We start from the raw sequence: 20,022 nt of genomic DNA, 5'->3' as shown, positions 1-20,022 counted from the left end.
GGAGCTGCAAGGCTTGGTGGGTGAGTTTGGGAGAGTGTGTAAGAAACGGAATCTAAAGGTGAATGTAGGGAAGAGTAAAGTGATGGTCTTTGAGAGAGGTTGAAGTCAGTGAATGTACAGTGAGGTTGGATGGTGAGGAAATGGAAAATGCGAGTACGTTTAAGTACCTGGGGAGTGTGATGAGTAAGGATGGAAGTTTGGAGGGTGAAGTGCTTGAAAGAATGGAAAAAGGAAGAAAGGTTGCTGGTTCCTTGAAAACAGTGATAAGAAACAGAGAAGTGAGCATGGAAGTGAAAAAGTTACTACATAACAGTGCTGTGATACCAACTCTAACGTATGGATGTGAAGCTTGGACATTGTTGGAAGGACACAAGTCAAGAGTGAGAGCAGTGGAAATGAGTTATTTAAGAGGAGCCTGTGGAGTCACATGGAGAGACAGGCTGACGAATGAGGATATAAAGGAGCATTGTGGTGTGGACGTGGATGTGATAGGAAGCGTTACGAGGAACACACTGAGGTGGTTTGGCCATGTGGAGAGGATGGAGGGTGAAAGACTGACAAAGAGAGTGTATGTGAGTGAGGTGGAAGGGGGAAGGGGGAGGGGGAGGCTGAGGATGAGATGGAGGGATGGGGTGTGAGTTGGGAGCAGGGCAGTGAAATGGCGGGGGACAGGGCAACGTGGAGGCGATTTGTTTGTGGCCACCTCAAACGGGATTGAGGCATCTGGCAAATAGATAGATAGATAGATAGATAGTTCTTACAAACTGCCATGTTACATGAATTCACTTCAAGTAAAAGTTAACATCATCATCTAATCAAAGTTAATAAAAATCACAAAAAAAAAAAAAAAAAAAACTACAAAATGATTACATCTAATTTAAAGCAAGGTGCACTACATATATCTGTGTATTTTAGGCTTTATATGTACCCCATTGCAAGGGAAACAAGATCCGAATGATGATGATGACTAAGTTCAAGTAATTAAATTAGCTTCATTATTAATTAAGAACAATCACTGAAATAAAACTAATGAATATGGTATGAATTATTCAAGACATGTTCTTTCATTAATGGTTTGGACTGCTTACTTAAAAAGAGGTGAGGGACAAGGGCAGAGAGAGAGAGAGAGAGAGAGGGTGAGGGACAAGGGCAGAGAGAGAGAGAGAGAGAGAGAGAGAGAGAGGGGGGGTTGGCAGTAGGGAAGTACAGGAATTCCTAAATATAATACAGTAACCCCCATACTATCCGGATGCCCACTTTCCGGACATCCCCACTTACCGGACATTGTGGGCCTGGACCTTCAGAACCCAAAAATGGCCAAAAACAGAAAATAAAATCTGAATTTTTTCCCACCCGTAATTTGAAATTGCTGCGCGGTGCCAAACAGCTGTTACATCACGGACCCTCCCCCCTTCCTTCCTCCCCCCTTCCCTGTCAGGGTTGCCATTTGGTATTTTTCATTACCAAATGTGGGCCAATTTGGTCATGAAAAATTCATTTGGTAATGAATCAGAGTAATGCATTACCAAACGGATTTTTCACATGTATGAGGATACACAGGATGGAGATGGTGGATTGTTTGCTCTCTCTCTTAATCTGCTAACGTACATAACATGAAAATAACCAACAAGCTGTTAATTATACGAAGCGTGATTACATGTATTTCCACTTGTATATATAATTACCCCCCTGGGGGTAGGGGGGTTTTAAGAATACTCCCCCAGTATCCCTGCTTGTTGTACAAGGCGACTAAAAGGGTTGGTGGTGGGTTAGTGCCCCACCCCGTAAAAAGAACTAACCAAAAAAGCAAATAAAGCACCTCAGACCAGGACGGACCATGTGTTGCCGACTAAGGAACGAACAAAGGACATTCTTAGGGTGGGAACTTGGAATGTGAGAGAAGTGAATGATGAAGTGAAAGAGAGAGAAATTGTTCAAGTGCCTGAGGATGCAAGAGTGGATATATGTGGACTGACTGAAACTAAATGGAAAGATGAAAGGGTGAGAGAATGGGAATATGGTTTAGGTATATGTGTGGGAGTTAATGAGAATGAGAGGGCAAGAGAGGGAGTATGTCTGATGATAAGCAAGAAGTGGACAGAGAATATAAGAGAGTATGGAACAGTGGGTGCAAAGATTGTATGGGTGAGGATGAATGTAGGTATACAGGCGTGGGTGATTGTGTGTGTATGCTCCGACAGGGGACCGAGTGGCAAGGGTGAAAGATGAGTTTTGGGCGAGAGTAGAAGCATGTATGGACAAATTTGAGAGGAGCGAGAAAGTGCTTTTGATTGGAGACATGAATGGCAAAGTTGGGAATGTACGAGTGGATGGAGTGGTTGGTCAGTGGGGTGTGCCAGCCGATGTAGATGGGAATGGTAGTGCTTCAGTGGACATCTGTGCTGGTAAGGGATTGACAATAGCCAACACCTACTTTCGACATAAGATGATCCACCGGTATACATGGAGAGTAATGAGTTATGAGGAGCATGGATGGTGAACTTGTTGAACGAAGGGCAATGATAGACTACGTGTGTGTGGATGAGCGAATGAGAAGACAAGTGTTGGATGCAAGAGTGTGAAGAGGGTGGGGGAATGGAGTCTCGGACCATCACTTAGTGATGGCCAAGGTGAAGCTGCAAAGAAAATGGTTGAGGAGACGAAAGGAAAGACAGGAGGAAACAGGTCCTGTGAGAAGAGTGGAGAAGGTGCAAGATAGTGAGAGAATGACAGAGTGTAAGAGCTTAGTGGAAGAAAGATTGGGAAGGTATGAGCTAGAGCAGATGGAAGGGGTGGATGACGTATGTAAGATATTTAAGGAAGAGATAGGCGCAGTGTGTGAGGTGGTTTGTGGAGTGAGGAGGAGATGCAAGGTGTGCAAGGGACAGAATGGTAGAATGATGAGGTGAAACGAGCTGTGAAACAAAAGAAGAAGGCATATAGTGAATGGTTGGCGAGCAGAGGTAGGGGAGAAGATGAGAGAGAGAAGAGAGAGGTATATGTGAGTAGGAGAAGGGAGGTGAAGAGACTGGTGAAGGAGAGTAAGAAGAAAGTGGATGAAGAGTTTGGGAGAAATCTGAGTGTGAAATGGAGGGAGAGTAAGAAATTGTTTTGGAAGGAGGTAAAGAAAGTAAGGCAGTGTGAAAGGGGAAATAGTAGGGGAGTGAATGATAGGAATAACAGATTGTTGGTGGAGAAGAGAGAGAAATTGAGGAGATGGAAGGAGCACTTTGAGGATTTGTTGAATGTAGAGAGTGACAGCAGTGGGAGTATAAGTGGTTGGGGAATGGCTGGGAGAAGGAGAGATGAGACGAGGGAGGAAGAGATCAGTAGGACAGAAAGCAGTGGAAGCAATGAAGAAGATCAAGTTGGGGAAGGCCCCAGGAATTGATGGAGTGTGTGGTGAAATGCTGAGGTACGGAGGTGAGATTGTTGTGGAATGGATATGGAAGTTGTGTAGATTGGCTTGGGAAGAGGGAAGGGTTCCAGAGGACTGGAAATCAGGTATAACTGTTCCTTTATATAAAGGAAAAGGGGAGAGAGAATTATGTGGTAACCATAGGGGTATTTGCCTTCTTAGTGTGACTGGTAAAATACATGGTAGAATACTCATTGATAGGGTTAGGCATATGACAGAGGAGCTAGCTGGAGAACAACAAGGGGGATTTAGGAAGGGAAAAGGGTGTGTGGATCAGATATTTGTTCTAAGATGTTTAGTGGAGAAGTATCTAGAGAAGGGAAAGAAAGTGTATGCTGCCTTTATGGACTTGGAGAAAGCTTATGACAGAATAGATAGGCAAGGTATGTGGAAGGTATTAAGAATATATGGAGTGGATGGGAAGTTGTTGAATGCTGTGAAGAGTATGTACGAAGGAGCTAGGGCTACTGTGCGAGTGGATAGTGAGCTGAGTGAATTTTTTTATCTCAATGTGGGACTGAAACAGGGTTGTGTGATGTCTCCATGGCTGTTTAATATATACATGGATGGGGTTGTAAAGGAGGTGCAGGGTAGGGCAGTGGATGTGGGGGTGGCTCTAATAAATGAGGGTGAGATTTGGAAAATTCCGGTGTTGCTGTTTGCTGATGATACAGTATTGTTGAGTGAAGATGAATGGGAGTTGCAAGGTTTGGTGAATGAATTTGGGACAGTGTGTAGCAGGAGGAAGCTGAAAGTTAATGTAAACAAAAGTACAGTTATGGTGTTTGAGAGGAATGAAGTCACAGAATGTACAGTGAGGTTGGATGGTGAGGATATGGAGAGTGTGAGTGCATTCAAGTACTTGGGTAGTGTGATAAGTAAGGATGGAATTTTGGGGGATGAAGTGCGTGAAAGGGTACAGCAGGGAAGGAAGGTTGTTGGTTCACTGAAAGCAGTGATGAGAAATAGGGAGGTGAGTATGGAAGTTAAGAAGTCACTGCATGATAGTATTGTGATCCCTACCCGGACGTATGGAAGCGAGGCGTAGACCTTGGAAGAGGGGAACAAGTCAAGAGTGAGAGTAATGGAAATGAGTTACTTGAGAGGAGCGTGTGGAGTGACATGGAGGGACAGGTTGACAAATGAAGAAGTGAAGGAACGTTGTTGGGTGGATGTGGATGTGATTGAGAAGATTAGGAGAAATACACTGAGATGGTTTGGACATGTGGAGAGAATGGAGAATGAAAGACTGACTAAGAGGGTGTATGTAGGTGAGGTGTAGGAAGGGAGAGGGAGGGGTAGACCGAGGATGAGGTGGAGGGATGGAGTTGAGAGGTATATGAGGGAGGGGGGGTGAGTTGGAGGGAGGGGGGGTGAGTTGGGGGGAGGGTAGTCAAACGGTGGCTGACAGAGCGACTTGGAGGCGTTTTGTCTGCGGCCACCCTTTGCGGGATTAGGGCATTGGGCTAGATAGATAGATAGAGATAAACAGATATATACAGGTAAGCCCTTAATTCACGCAAGGGTTACGTTGCCAGACCCTTCGCGTGTGATAAATTCGCGTATACATTCTGCCCTTCTGTGCACAATTACGTATGTCTAAGTATATTACATCTGAATAATACTGTTTATGCACTACATACATCTTATAAACTAGCATAAAGTATGAAAAACAACAAAAATGTAAGAATTTTAACACTGAAACCTGACACGCACAGGCGTAGGTGGAGACACTTCAGCAGTCTGGTGCACAAACCCTCACTGCCTCCCATATACTACATTCTGCCTTCTTTATTGTTTGAACAGTTGACTCATTTACCCCAAACATACGGTCTTGAGCCAGTTCACAGGCATAGGTGGAGACACTTTAGCACAGTCTGGTGCACTAGCCCTCACTGACTCCCGTTTAGTCCCATATACTACGTTCTGTCTTCTTTATTGTAAGAACAGTCGACTCACCCCAAACACACGGTTCAGAGACAATTCACCATCAAAACATGGACGATTCCCTGTCATTCTATAAATATACTTATTATTGATTAATTAATACTTTAATAACTAATTTTCAGGGGGACTTTATAACTCATATAAGTAAAAAACTAGTGTACTGTACTTGCTGAATAAACTGGTATGTAAATAAATGACGGAATCGTCCTGATGGAGAATTGTCGCCGACATTCCTCCCTTAAGTTTGTCCAACACTTTAACTTTCTCTGTCAGCAGCATCACTTTACTAGTCCGTTTTGGTGTGTTACCACATGCATCACTAGCACTACGCTTAGGCCCCATGTTGACAGACAAGACAAGCAATCACTGGAAGGCAGAAAAATAAGCCACAAATAACGATTTGCGAGTCACGCATGGTTCGACCATCGGATTCAAACTGACTGTGTGGTGCGTGGACTGTGGTAGACCGACCTCCCACACTCACACATATATGTATGCACACGGGCAGCAGGTAGGCATTTTTATATTTTATTTATTTCTCTTGTATATTAAAATTATTTATTTGAATACTATAATTTTATGTTTTAATTATTGTACAAAAAATTCGTGGATAACCGAAATCGTGTGAAAAAAGTTCACGTGAATTAAGGGCTTACCTGTAATTAGTGAAGAATAAATGCTAGCTTTACGAATTTGGTAATGAAAAGTTAAATTTGGTAATGAAAATTGAGGAGTTTGGTAATGTGGCCATTGCAATCTGGCAACTCTGTTTCCCTCTCACACCAATCAGTTATTGCCTAACTTCGATCGCGAGTGGTAGCATATTAAAATGGGAGCCACAAGTGCTCATTTTTTTGTAAATAAACAGTGAATAAACTGCAATACCTTGCCACTAGACCACACGGGAATTTACAATGTTGTGCAGTGTTAAGAAATTAGAATATAGAGTGCAAAGGATTAACTGTGGAGTGCAAATGGCGGCTGAAACTGGCCTGGTGCAATTAACAATGTGCAGTGTTAAACAGTTATAACTCACAGTGCAAAGAATTATTGTAAGTGCATCACAACACTGGATTACTGTACGTGCTTCAAGAACATTTTCACCACTGCCAAAACCTTATAAAAGGCAGCCACAAACGTGCTGTTATTACCCTGGATGAGGTACAGTCACTTCTAATTCCTCATTCTTTGGTTCCTTTTCATTTATTTCAAGCTTTATGTCCATTATTGGTGTGAATAGGGTCTTAAATAGGTTTAAATATGTGCTATGCATGTTCAGCAGGGAGTTATTTAGGTGGTTTTCAAAATTAAGCTGGTTAGGGTCCATAAGTACCAGTCCAGGAGCCAGGGACTTGTTGTAAGTACCCAGAATGTTTAATATTGTATAAACTCACCTCTAAAACCACATTCTCTGGTTCTATTGCATTTATTTCAGTTTTTTATGTCCCTTATTGGTGTGACTTGGGTCTTAAATAGATGCTATGCATGTCCAGAGGGAGTTGTATAGGTATTTTTCTGAGTTAGGGTCCATAAGTACAAGTCCGGGAGGCTGGGGCCCACTATCCTGACAGGACCATTTTCTGGACATGCCTTTTGCTCTATTACATCGGATAGTGGAGGGATTACTGCATATCCATTAACGGTTTGTAAATGCTTACTAAATTTACATATTAAGTGATGAACAATCAAACATTTTATATGATGCAAAAAGTTGAAAAATAAAGTGATATCCACATAAGACAGAGGAAGGCAAAAATATACAAATGGAAGACAGGATATGAAAATGTGGAGAAAAAGTAAAATAAAATGTTAGGCGAGAGAAACACAGATAAAGACAGAAATCAATACAAGAAAAAGTTAATGAACAAAGACACATTATTTGGTGAGAGAATATGGATAAAAAAGGATGTGAAAATGACAAAAAAAAAAAAAAAAAAATTTATATAAGGGTACTTTTTTTTTTTTTTTTTTTTTAACAAGTCCATGGTATTTTAATGATAAACTGTCAATTAAAGTCCACTGGTACCTATTATAATGACATGCTAGTTTTCCCTAATTTTTAGTATCAGCTACATGTAAATGTGATATTTTGCACCATACTGACATGTAACATGAACCTGATGAAAATAAACTTCCACAATAAAATCTCTTATACTTGCTTACCTTGAGGTCAGATTTCTTACATCTTCGGACAGCCACAGCTCCTGCCTCGACAAAATATTTAAGACAGAGGTCATCAATACCACCCGTGGTCAAGACTACATTAGCACCAGTCTTCAGGATCTTCTCTATACGTTCCTGCAAAGCAAAATCAGGTCAAACTAATATCTATCTACTGTAGTTCTTAACTTGCTGAATCAAGATGAAATCCTTTTTAGCTTATATCTGCTGCTACCAGATTACAGGCAAACCCCGATTTACGATACCCCTAGATAGTGATGGGGTAGAAATACCACCCTACTCCACCTATTGTATGCCTACCCCTGCTTCTGCAATGGGTTGTAATTTTTTAAAAACCGATTTTGATGACAGACTCAAATTTTGTGTATTTGGGTTGATTTATAAACTGTTTTTAGACTCAGATTAATGTGCTTTAGTCACAGCTGGTGTGAACACTGTCATTTGGGGTACAGATTCTTGCCCATCAGACGAGGTACAAAACAGTGTGGACAACTAGGTGACTCAACAAAGAATATTTCGTGTTTGACCAATGAACATCTAACCTATTTTGGAATACATATTAATAATTTTAAATAAATTATAATTAGGAAAGCCTTAAAGAGTAAATATTTCCTGCACTGATGAAAACTGTGACATCAATAAATCATGTGTTTACATTCGGGTTGTTCAAGGGAATAAGCTTTGAAAATAAAAAGGAATTTCTAAATAAATGATGGAAAATAATAGACAAGAAAATAAAGGAGCTCAACAACCAGAACAGTAACTAAAATGACATAAAGAGGGGCCGTTGAAAGGGCTATCCTGATCGCATCATCAGTTGCATTCCCTGCCAAGAGCATTCTCTGTCAAAACATCGGTTCTCCGTCACAATATTTCGTGTTTGATCATCAAACATCTAACCTATCATGGAATAAATAATAATAATTTTAAAGAAACATTAATACTTATGAAAGCCTTAAAGAGTAAATTTTTCCTGCACTGATGAAAACTGTGACCGATAATTTTGGTCAACAGCCAAAATGATTCTCATAAGTGAGTGTGTGTCCCTGTCTACTTTGCTAGTGCTGATTTCATATATGATACTCATATTTGTGCTATTGGACCAAGTTTCTTGAATACCAGACTGAAAACAGATTCAATGTGGCATAACTTGTTTCAACCTTGTAATATACACTGAGCACACACAGATAATACTGAGATGATTTATGGTACAAAAACATGGAAATCCAGTGCACATTTTATTGGCAAGCGTTGAAGTTCTAAAAATACTTCTGCACCTTGCTTTTCCACTTGTTCAGCTGACTCTCTTCATGTTGTAGCATCCAGCAGTAGTCACCCATCATGTTAGGGCTAAATTGGCCTTGATACCTGCTCGCCATTATAGCTGTGTCTTGGTGAAACCTTTCACTGTGCTCGTCACTGATGTCTCCAAGGTTATCTGGGAAGAAATCATGATGGGTTTGAAAGAAACGAATCTTCAAAGACATCCGTCAGCCCAGAGCTCGATAACTCTGTAACGTGCCTGCCACAATTTCTTCGTACCGTAGTTGTCTGCACAATGGTTTCCAAGGTAGTTCTGTGAGCCATTCATGAATGATTCCCATGCATCCCTCTCCAGTAGGCTTAATGCCTTCATGAAGTCACCTTCATTAACCCGTAAACCGCGGGGTTGTTTTTGCCTGAGTTGCGTGTCTTGCAGGCATATTCGTGCTCCAACAGACTCTCTAAAAATATTTGCCAAAAATCAGTTATCAGTCCTAGAACATTAAAATTAAATATACATATGGCACATACCTTCAGCTTTCTCCTGGGATGTTTGTTGAGCCTTTGTCAAGTACCGTAGGACTTGTGGAGACCTCTGAAGTTGGGTAACAATGTCTCCACTTTACACTTCCCGACAACCCGTAATATGATTACCACAGCCTGATATAATCACTAGAAACACTACTCTATGATTCTCAAATAGTCTGGAATCCATACTCAAAAAAAAAAAAAAAAAACTGTGAAAGCAATGAAAATTACGAGTGAGTATGACCTTACCACTTGACATCGCTCGCCGCTGGTGTTCTGTCATTTATTATTCATAAAAACACTCACAGTTTATATTTCTATTACTATATAACACTTATATATATCTACAGTCTTTATCCATACCAGTAAGTTTCCTTCAGTAATAGTAGTTTATTGTCACTGTAGCATTCAATTTCTCTTTCAGTAAAATACGTAGCATTCACTTTCTCATCCTGTAAACTAGCGTTGAGAGTGAATGTCACTTCCATTTTCACTTTCATAACTCATAGTATTCATACATGCTAGAGTGAAACTTTCACTTTCATTACTCCTAGTATATACATTCGTATTCTTATATTACTACTCATTTACATTTCTATTTACATTCATTATTTTATTTACATTATTTACATTTCTATTTTATTCACACAGTGTTATGCAGTCATTTGCAGTAACTTATAAAACTATTTTCCACTGTTCACTTATATTTACATTCACTGCTTTCACTTGCTGTTTACACATTATTTACACATTATTTCCATTTCCATTTGCACTGTTTTACTCACCAGATAGATCGTAGTCACTGTCTATCATTTTCATTGACAAATTAGCCAGTTCACGTTCAACAGCAGTCGCTTACCCCTTTACCTCTTTCCACACGAGGTCTAGTAGGGGGAAGAGGTCACAGGGCCCTTTGCATGGGGCTAAAAAGCGACGGAATTGGGTGGGTGCGAATCTGACGTGCTTTCACCTTGAAAGATGACAGTAAACTGAATACAGTGTGGTGGCCTGCCTAGGGGAAATGCAATGCTGTCAATGTCAGCGGGGTGAAAGCTGCTAATAAATACGCTATGAAATGATTGGCAGGAAATCTAGACAAAACGTAATAAATTAGGTAGTTCCAGGTGAATGTAAATATCACTTAGGCTTCTCCCTTCCTTTCTTATATATATTTTAATTACGAGAATAGATTATACGGCATATTTCAGGGGGAAATAAACAGCAAAAATTAGCGAACGAGTGCACGTGAGGTGTTGTCAGGTGATAATTAGCCAATTCCAGGTGTATGGTACTCTCACTTACCTTATTTCTTATTTGTATATATTATTTGGTATAAGAATAGGGCATAAGGCTTATTTTAATGGAAGAAATCAGTGGAAAATTCCAGGGAAGATTTACTTAGTGTAGCACAGCCGGGCAGGCGAGAGGAGAGGGTAATGGAGGGGAGGTAGGGAGGGGAGTCAAGAACAGGGAGAAATGGCTAAATTGTCAACAATGGATGGGAGTACAGATGAGATTAGGAGTGCTGACTAGTGTTGGACACTGGCAGCACTGATAGATGATACAAGCCACCACTTGAAAGGCCGGGTGAATTCAAAATAACACAGAATCACAAAAGTGACGCCCCACGGTATGAGCCCTTGCTCCCAAGCGTCACGAAAGTGACGCCCCGTGGTTAAGGGGTTAACTAGCATGCACACCTGAGGACCATTCAAGACCCCTGCTTTCAACTTGGCTTTGGATACCATGCCACCGTGCTTCATAGACAAGTATTGAAACCCAGTACCTGTTTGATCCATGGCTTTTACAAAATTTTTCACCAAGCCCAGCTTGAGATGCAGTGGAGACAATAATATGTTTACTGGATCCACAGGGGGTCGGTGAAGACACTGAACCTTCTCGGTGCATCATTTGGTCTTGCCGGCCATTCTTTTCTTACACAATGCTCAGCATTAGCTCTAACATTCCACAAGCTGAGAAAGCATGTGTACTTTGTGTAATCACTCTGAAGGCCCAGAAGTAGACTGATCACTTTGAGCTCCCCGCATATTATCCACTGATGCCTCTCATACTCAATAGTGGAATGCACAATCTTCACAGTTTCAGTGCTCTCGGTCATCTTCTCTGCAAGTGCTATTGGCGCGGATGGAAGCTGATTCCCATTGTGTAGGAGGACTGCTTTCAGAGTGTCTTTTCCTGAATCTATAAACAGGATCCAATCATCCAGCTTGTTTGGATCAGATTTGCAGAGTTGTTGCATGAGAGACACTGTGTCATCGCAATTGCAAAGGTTGTTTGCCATTTTGAAAAAAGCAGGCAATTGTCTATGCCGATGACGTGCCATAATGATGCACACTCCATCTTCCAGCAGGTTATGCTGCTTCAGTCGTCATCATAGGAGCTCTGCCTTGTCTTTAGACAAATCAAAGTCCCTTATGAGATCATGAAAGGCTCCCTGGTTGAATGGTTTAGGCCCACTGTTTCCTGAATCGTCCTGGTAGTCATCATCCATGGGGCTATGACTGGAATCAGATTCACTGCCTAGCCCATGTTCAGCAGGTGGGTTTGGAACCAGTAGTTCTGCACTGTGTGGCACTGGTCGGATTGCAGAAGTGATACTGGGGTACTATAGTGTGGCTTGTGTCTTGACAGTTATTCCTTTGATGTTCATGAGACAGAAGTAGCAGTCGTTGCTGTGGTCTTTGGACTCTCGCCACACCATTGGTACAGCAAATGATAAACCCGAACTTCGTTTTCCATGCATCCATTCACTCAGGTGACTGACACAGGACCTACTGTACACGCTATGTGTGGCACCCATTTCTTATCTTGGTCACCCAATGAAGATTTGAAGTAGCTTTTGTGGTTCACTCAAACAGCCTTCGTGATGGGTTTCTTGAAGCTTTCCGGGGTGAATGCTAAAAAAAAAAAAAAAAAAAAAAAAAAAAAAAAAAAAAAAAGAGGATCGTTTACACATTTCTGATGTTCCATCTTACACCAGTCAGAGTGACTGGTAACTTCTGCAAGAATTGAAGTGGAAACAATATATGTAACCTGCAACAAAAATACAAATTTAACTGATGGAACTAAACAAACATATGTATGGGTCAATCCTGTGAGCAAGATACACCAATATACTGGTTTTCAAGAAAGGGACCTGTTACATCCTTACTGATGTCATATTTGAGTTCAGCACCTTTGATTACCCTAGAATCAAACCATTTCAATTCAGAACCAAGAAGTAATTTTAATTTTGTTGACCAGTAAGTTGTATGTTTACATTCAGGCTGTTCAAGGGGAAGTGCTTTGAAAATACAAAGGAATTTCTAAATAAATGTTGGCAAATAAGAGAGAAGAAAATAAAGGAGCTCGGCAACCAGAACGACATAAAGAGGGGCCATTGAAAAGGCTATCCCGATCACATCATCGATCACATTCTCTGTTGAAACCAATTCTCCGTCACAACAAAATGCACCTTGGATGATTCTGCATCATTCAAACACTATTATTATGCACAACAGATGATTATTTAATTATCCCAGGACTGTCCGATGGTGGGATTGTATACAATGCTGCTGCTTCTTCTCTACCGAGTTTGAATACGAGATGGAGATCGCATTCTCCAGTGACCTTGACTGGGTACAAGTGAGACAGACACTGACTTAAGGCTTAGGTTAGTTTCTTTTACTGCTGTTAGGCCATTTATATTGGCTTTAAACTTTTGTTTGGACTCATTTGGGTGAGTTTAGGACTTGGCTGGGGGGGAAACCCAATGCTCAAAAATGCATCCCTATACTTTACATTACATCTACCCTGAGATTTGATACCCCACCTAGCGGTGGGTTCTTACTTAAACAATTGCATTGTTAAAGCGAGGTATGCCTGTACTTAAGGTGGTATTTCATGAGAAGAGCTAGGATACGGTCAACTGTGACTTTCTTGGGCATGAATTTGAACTGTTCAGGCCTCAGAAACCTTAGCAAATGATCCCAGATGGCCATCAGGAATACATAAGCAAGAACCTTCCCCGTCACACTGACTAAGCACCGTAATACCGTAAAAGTCCTTCAATCCAACCACCAATTGTCCAAATATCCTAATACTCCAAATGTTTCGAGGCGATGCTAAAATCCTGCTAGCAGCGGGGAGTGGGAGCAAGCAGGGAGGACATCCATTTTCAGTTTATACTTGTGCCCAGTCTGATGCTCTGCCGATAATTCCACTCGATTTTAGGACCATTAACTAACTACAAAAAAGTAGCAATGGCTCCCACACCTACTAGCTGCGGTGGAAAGAAAACTTATAAATGCAAGCATGTGACACAATAGGTCATAAACTCAATGTGTGATCCCCCTCCAGCCAGCAGATCCCTCCCACTTTCCCCCTCTTCCCTGCTCTTCCTCCCTCCTACCCTGCTATGCATTTGAGTTTTTTCTTTTCTGATCATTTTTTACCCCAAAATATTTGGATTGGCAGATTTGTCGTTATACCATTAGAAGGCTGAGGCTTTGTATAATATGATGTAAGATAATCAAAAGTGATACTGCATAAAATAAAATAGTTGTGATGAGTATAAGTTGAAAGAGCGAATAAAATTGTTTATTCGATTTTTTTTCTAAGAGTTTTTTGGTCATGGTTTTGAATTTTCCCATGAATGAAAACAGTATTACCAAAATGAAAAGCATTAATGATCATGTACATATTTCTACTATTTTGAAAGGTCCCTCCCAACAGTCCGAAAAAACCAATACAGTAGTTTGAAAGACCTTCGGTCCCCTGCCATTCGGATTACTGGATTTATACCGTACCATGGTAGTTATTACAGTCATGCTACACTTGTCTCCTTTTCCTTCCCAGAGAGAGGTGACTAAATTCCCTGTCCAGTCAATGGGAATGATACCAGTCCACAGCCAACTTCTATGACTGCATGTAATGCCCTTATCATGGGTTCATCCCCAATTTTGATCAGTTTTGCTGGAATGCCACATACACCACCTGGTCTACCACTTTTCAACCTACCCACTACCTTCCTGATTTCATCAAGAAATGGCTTGGTATCATCAACTGGTGGGAAAGCAGTCAATGGTTGTACCCCTGTCTATGGAAGCTCTCCACTGGGAAGCTAAGCCATACACAGTTGCTTAAAGTACTCAACCCAATGGGCCCTATATTCACTCATCCCAGACTCAAGCTGTCCATCTGGTGTTCGAAAACAGATTATCTGAGAGGGAGATCTGCAGTGGAGCTTCTTTTGAGCTCAATAAGCAAGTCAAAAGTCAGATGCATGAAAGTGGCCTTTCAACTCCTCAGCAATTTCCTTGACACAGCTCTCCTTATCACTTCTCAGTGAAACTCATGCCTGTTGGAACACAAGTCTGTGCTGCTCCAATTCTAAGTCAGTCTGGCAGCATGACTCTCTTTGAAGGTATCCCATCGTCCTGGGTCCTCAACAATACTGAACACCTAAAACCGATTTGAGACTGCCACTGCATAATCATAAGCACATTCTTCATCTCTTGGTTTCTCCATATGGAAATATTTTTGGTAGCATCTTGAGCTTCTCTTAGTTTTGATTTGTAGCCTTAGATTAGCAACAAGTGTGTGATCAGTAGCAAAGAAATCTGCACTCCTCAAAACTCTACAGTTATGAAGCACCTTCCAGTCAGTATTAACAAGGATATGGTCAATCTCCTTTCCAACTCCTCTCATATTGGAATACCAAATCCAGTGGTGAAAATCTGGTTGCCGGAATCCAGCCATTCCAAACTTATGGGACTCTGCAAGATCCAGAAGGTCCCAAAGCCATGGGGACTTACACATTCTTGAAGCCTTCCTGGCAGTGCCAGCTATTGCACCGCTCACACACGACCAATACTGTAGTGTATCCCATGAAGGGCACTGTAACACAACTGAGTCAAGTTTGGAAAAGAACAGCTCTTTCACTTTAAAATCAGTTATCTCAGTTGAAGCATACACTGCAATAAACGAGATGAAACTCAAGGTGTGCGTCAACCTTGCCAATATCATACACTCATCAACCCTACTAACAAAAGGGACTAAGTAAGCAGCAATTGCCATAGCAACACTTCTAATCCAGGAAACAGCAAAATTAGCTGGGAACATATTAATAACCCATTTTTGTCCCTAAACTAGTGGTGCAGACAGAGGAGTGGCCACCCCTGAAATATGCCTGGCCATCCCTGTGGCCACCCAAAGTTTCTGGGAGAATACCACCTGACTTCCTTCAAGAGTTCTCCTTGGGCCACCCTGTAAGTGGGCTTGGCCACCCCACTTCAAGAATCCTGACTATGCCCCTGCCCAAAAAATAAGTATGGTACATATCTACTTTAGTACTGTATCCAATAAATATGCTCTTCTTGTCTCAAGCATACAAGAACACGTTACACTTCATTTAACTCTTTCCCTGGTATGGGTTGCCTTCAGTCAAAGAACACTGGGTAATGACAAGCTTTACCTAAAAGAATCTGCTTCAGTGGGCCAACAGTTGTTGTTACTGGTACTTCACCTCTTTGCGGCGTCCAGCATTCTGGAAATGCCGATCAGCAGACTGCATCTTACATTCCAGAAAAGTGGCATGAAATTTCCACAGAATTTCTTCTTTTGATTTTTTAATATAGTGCATGCATACGCGCTCTGAGTGGGAAGCAGGGGTACTACCTGGGTAAAGCATAGACTGCCACAGTTTCAGTATGCATCTGGCCATCATGGACTCAAGACCTACCTCCCAAGTCCCTGAAAACCCCCAAACCCCACGGCCTGACTCGGCCGGATTCGTGGCCGGACAACAAAAAGGAGTTTGATTCCTCTGAAGCACGTGATTCTGAGGGAGAACAGCATCACAAGAAAGAAAGGCTAAAGAAATGTAAGGTAAAACGTGGTGCATCTAGCACTGCTACACACGTGACCTCGACCTCACAATCACGACCCCAAAGATGCCACTCCAAGTATCTGACCTCGTCAAAGTGGCAAACTTTGTTTTTCGAGGATAACACTGACACTGAGAGCGAGTATGACCCAGATGACCCGTGGACAAGTGCTGAGGGAAAGGCCAGTGATGATGTTGCAGAAACAAATGCAATAGAGAGTGTCTGGGATGACAGTGATGTTGAGGCAGAAAGAGAGAGGCGATGCTGCCACCGTGACCAATGACACTGCCACTTCCAGCATCACACCAAGCACTGCACCAGGTAAGAGAAAAACTTACTTCATATGTGGTTATAGCAGGTATTTCCATCATGTCTGTAATGACTGCCCACATGTTCACTGACTATACTGGTAGCCTACCTGTTCACTCACATAAATGCTCGGTAAAAATACATGGGTAAAATCAAATCAGAGTGGTTAAAAGTTTTAAGTTATATTATGAATTATTTTTTATGAACTAGTGACTATTCCTATGAAAATAAGTAAAGTCACATGGTACATTTTCCCTCTGCTGAGTTAGCGAAGTGTCAGCGGCTTCGAAAATGCGTAGCAGAGCAATGATATGAAGAATAAATGGCATTATATCAATACATGTAATAAATATACGTGCTAATAATGAATTCATGAAGTTTTATAAAGTTTGTAATGACTGCCCACTGGTACCTGTTCACTCACATAAATGCCAGGAAAAAATATGTGGGTCAAACCAAAGTGGCTAAAAGTGACATTTTATATTTTATTCTGAATTATTTTTATATAGTAAGCGAATTAGTTATTATTTCTACAAAGATAAGTGAAGTCTGGTGGTACATTGCCAAGCTAGCAGTTGCAAAAATGTGAAGGAAGGCAATGAAATGAATAATAAATGACATTGTCAATAAGTTTTATAAAAATAAGTGCTAATAAAAGTAATTCATGAAGTAATGTATGTGAAGCAGTGATTATTTCTACCAAGGTAAGTGAAGTCATGTGGTACATTGCTGAGTTTGCGAAGTGTTTTAACGATTGCGAAAGTGTGCGGCAATGCAATGACATAAATAATAAATGGCATTATATCAAAAAGTTTTTAAAAATATGGGATAATAAAAGTGTTTCATGAAGTTTTACAAAGCTTGTAATGATTTTCCTCACACTGCTACTGTTTCGCTAAACTCTAAACTCAATGGCATATCGCAACAAAATCATACGAGACTGGCTAGAATTTTTTTTTTTCTTCCATTATTGTGTTGGTGGTAGGTGGGGACGCTCACCATCCACTCACTTGATGTAGTGCTGCTTTGGGTATCTGCCCTTTCCTCTTGTCCTTCCTTCTACTTCTTTTGTTCTTTCCCTCATTCTTTCCACTTCCTTCTGCGTACAGGTGACTTTACACTCCCTTGTTTGTCTTTCTTTCCTTCATTCTTTCCCCTTCTTTCTGCCTATGGGTGACTCTACACTGAGTGACAAGCTAAATGCTTTCCTGTACACCAGGAAACCATTTACTATGCTGGGTGGTAACCACATAACCAAATTATGGTGCATGGTGGTTTAAAGGGTAATTAAGGCGCTCCAATCAGACTGAGCCTGTGTAGGTTTATATCCAAGGGATGGTTGGGGTTTATTGATCACATAATGCCACTCACGGATGAGTGAGGCTGGTCACTCTCATCTTAAATGTCAGGACCAACTTGCCTATCCCTGGGCTCCTCCACTCCTCATGGGGCAACATAGGATTGGATGATGGATGGATGGATGTATTTATTGTGATGAGACAACGTGGCAGTAACCATATTTTGTACGAGAAAAAATCTTGTGGTTTGGCAGTTAGAAGAGGTGATTTCCACCGCACTGGGCTATTTCCCAGGTCAGAAAGGCAAAAAAAAAACACCTTGTCTTCTCTTAAAGTGTTGTCTGGGCTGGGAATAACTATGGACATGCAGGTAGCTGCAAATGATAGTAAAAAGATTGAAGTCTGTCTGACAAAAATTTTAGCTTTTATGATTAACCCCTTGTTTACCGCGGCCGCACCACAACGTAAACATTACGATCCCCTGCCGTACCGCATCCCCCCCCCACCCCTCAAGCCTTGTGAGGGATGGTCTTATTTTTATCCCTGCAACAATACTATTTACTTTATGTTAAATATTTGAGCATTTCCAATTATATAAACCCCACAAAAGATTCCATATAAAACGTAGGTAAAGCAATGCACTATGTGATTTACGAGTAATTATAGTAAAATGTTCAAAGTCAGTCACCAGGTAAATATATATGGTTAAATAATATGGACAGAGTACTGTTATGTTCACTTACCACATGAGTGTTGCTGAGTTTCTCCAAATAATAATCTTCCTAGCAAGGTCAAAACAGACGGCAGTGGTAGCACACTCTCAGCCCAGTGAAGCCAAGCCAAACACAAGCAATAGCATAAGTGTAAAAATTGACAAGAACAGACAGAACTGAACCGAAGATGAACAGACATGAGAGAGTGAATGTTCAGAGTGTGTATACTCGTAAAAATGAACATGAGTGCTGAGTGAAAAACAAAAAATGGGGATGGTGGGGGAGTTACAGGTGAGTGGGGGTGTGGGGAAGTTACAGGTGAGAGTGGGGGTATGAGGGAGTTACAGGTGAGTGGAGGTATGGGGAGGAAAGAAAAGGAGAGGTGTGTGTTGGCTACTGGCTGTGGTAGGCCTGGAAATGTTCAGCTGAACATAATCCAGGCTCATCTTTGCAGGCAGGAGAGTACTTCCTTGTCCACTTGGTTTTTCCCTCAGCAATGCAAACCCTGCAACTACGTTGTGGTCGTTTCGTTTTTTCTGTACTTGGGATAGGCAGCAAACCATGAGCTATTGTTGCCTCTGCCTGTGGCATTGTTGGTTGTGGTGTGTGCTTCGTTTTTTGTTTCTTCCTGGGCCTTTTCTCTTCATCTTTAGCCATAAGTAATGCAACATAACCTATGCTGTACTCCTGCAGTATTTCATGAACCAGCATTTTTATGAAATTTCTCACATTTATACTTTCTGGACACTGATGCAGGTTATGGTAGATAACCCTAGCATTGAGCACCATTCTCAATATCATATGTATTCCTAATTTCTTGAACCAGGCCATAGATTTGCTTGTTGGATCATACAGCTCAAGTAGTTGATCCACCATGTCTGCTGCTCCAATCTGTTCATTGTAGCACTGTATTGGCAAGGTTTTTTTTACCATTTCCATAGCTCCACCTCTGAGATGATGCATCTTTTCCACAAAACCAGCTTCATATTTTGTGGTTATAGCATGAACCACCCTACGGTCAGAGTATTTCATCACAAGAATATTGTCCTTTCTTGTAAAAACTGTCTGTTTCTGGTCAAGTTGTTGCCTTGAGACATTCTGGGGCACTCCTCTGTTAGCACAAATGGTTCCTGTTGTCAATGTGTTTTTCACAAGCAAATATTCAGCCAACTTCAGTGAGGAATACCAATTATCAAGCAAGACATCCCTCCCTTCATTCAATGTTGACAACATCAGGTAGACTGGGACACGCTCAGACTTGCTGAGCTGAGCAAGGTCACCCTCTGCCCTCATTTCGCCAAACATGGGTGGAGCATACAGGCAGAAATTCCATGTGTAGCCTTGAGCACGAGGCACATGGGCACAAAGCAAACAGCTTCAAACCAAATCTCTTCCTCTTGGTTTTTATGTATTGCCTGAAATGGATCCATCCTTTGAATAGCATAAGAGCCTCGTCCACAGCAAAATTTTTGCCAGCA

General features: G+C 41.3%; 1 protein-coding gene across 1 annotated transcript in view; it reads right to left on the bottom strand.

Annotated features, from left to right (window-relative positions):
• The window catches only part of CCT1 (chaperonin containing TCP1 subunit 1), a 168,612-nt gene that overhangs the window by 34,833 nt on the left and 113,757 nt on the right, over nucleotides 1-20,022 (bottom strand). The window contains exon 8 of the mRNA XM_080275491.1: nucleotides 7,529-7,663. Within this exon, the coding sequence (XP_080131617.1) occupies nucleotides 7,529-7,663 (135 nt within the window). The remainder of the gene's footprint in view (nucleotides 1-7,528; nucleotides 7,664-20,022) is intronic.

Source organism: Coenobita brevimanus, chromosome 61 (assembly GCF_032717465.1).
Source record: "Coenobita brevimanus isolate Jiangsu-jjx chromosome 61, ASM3271746v2, whole genome shotgun sequence".
NCBI lineage: Eukaryota > Metazoa > Arthropoda > Malacostraca > Decapoda > Coenobitidae > Coenobita > Coenobita brevimanus.
Note: the sequence above shows the minus strand (reverse complement) of the source record. Positions and strands in the feature narration are given on the sequence as shown.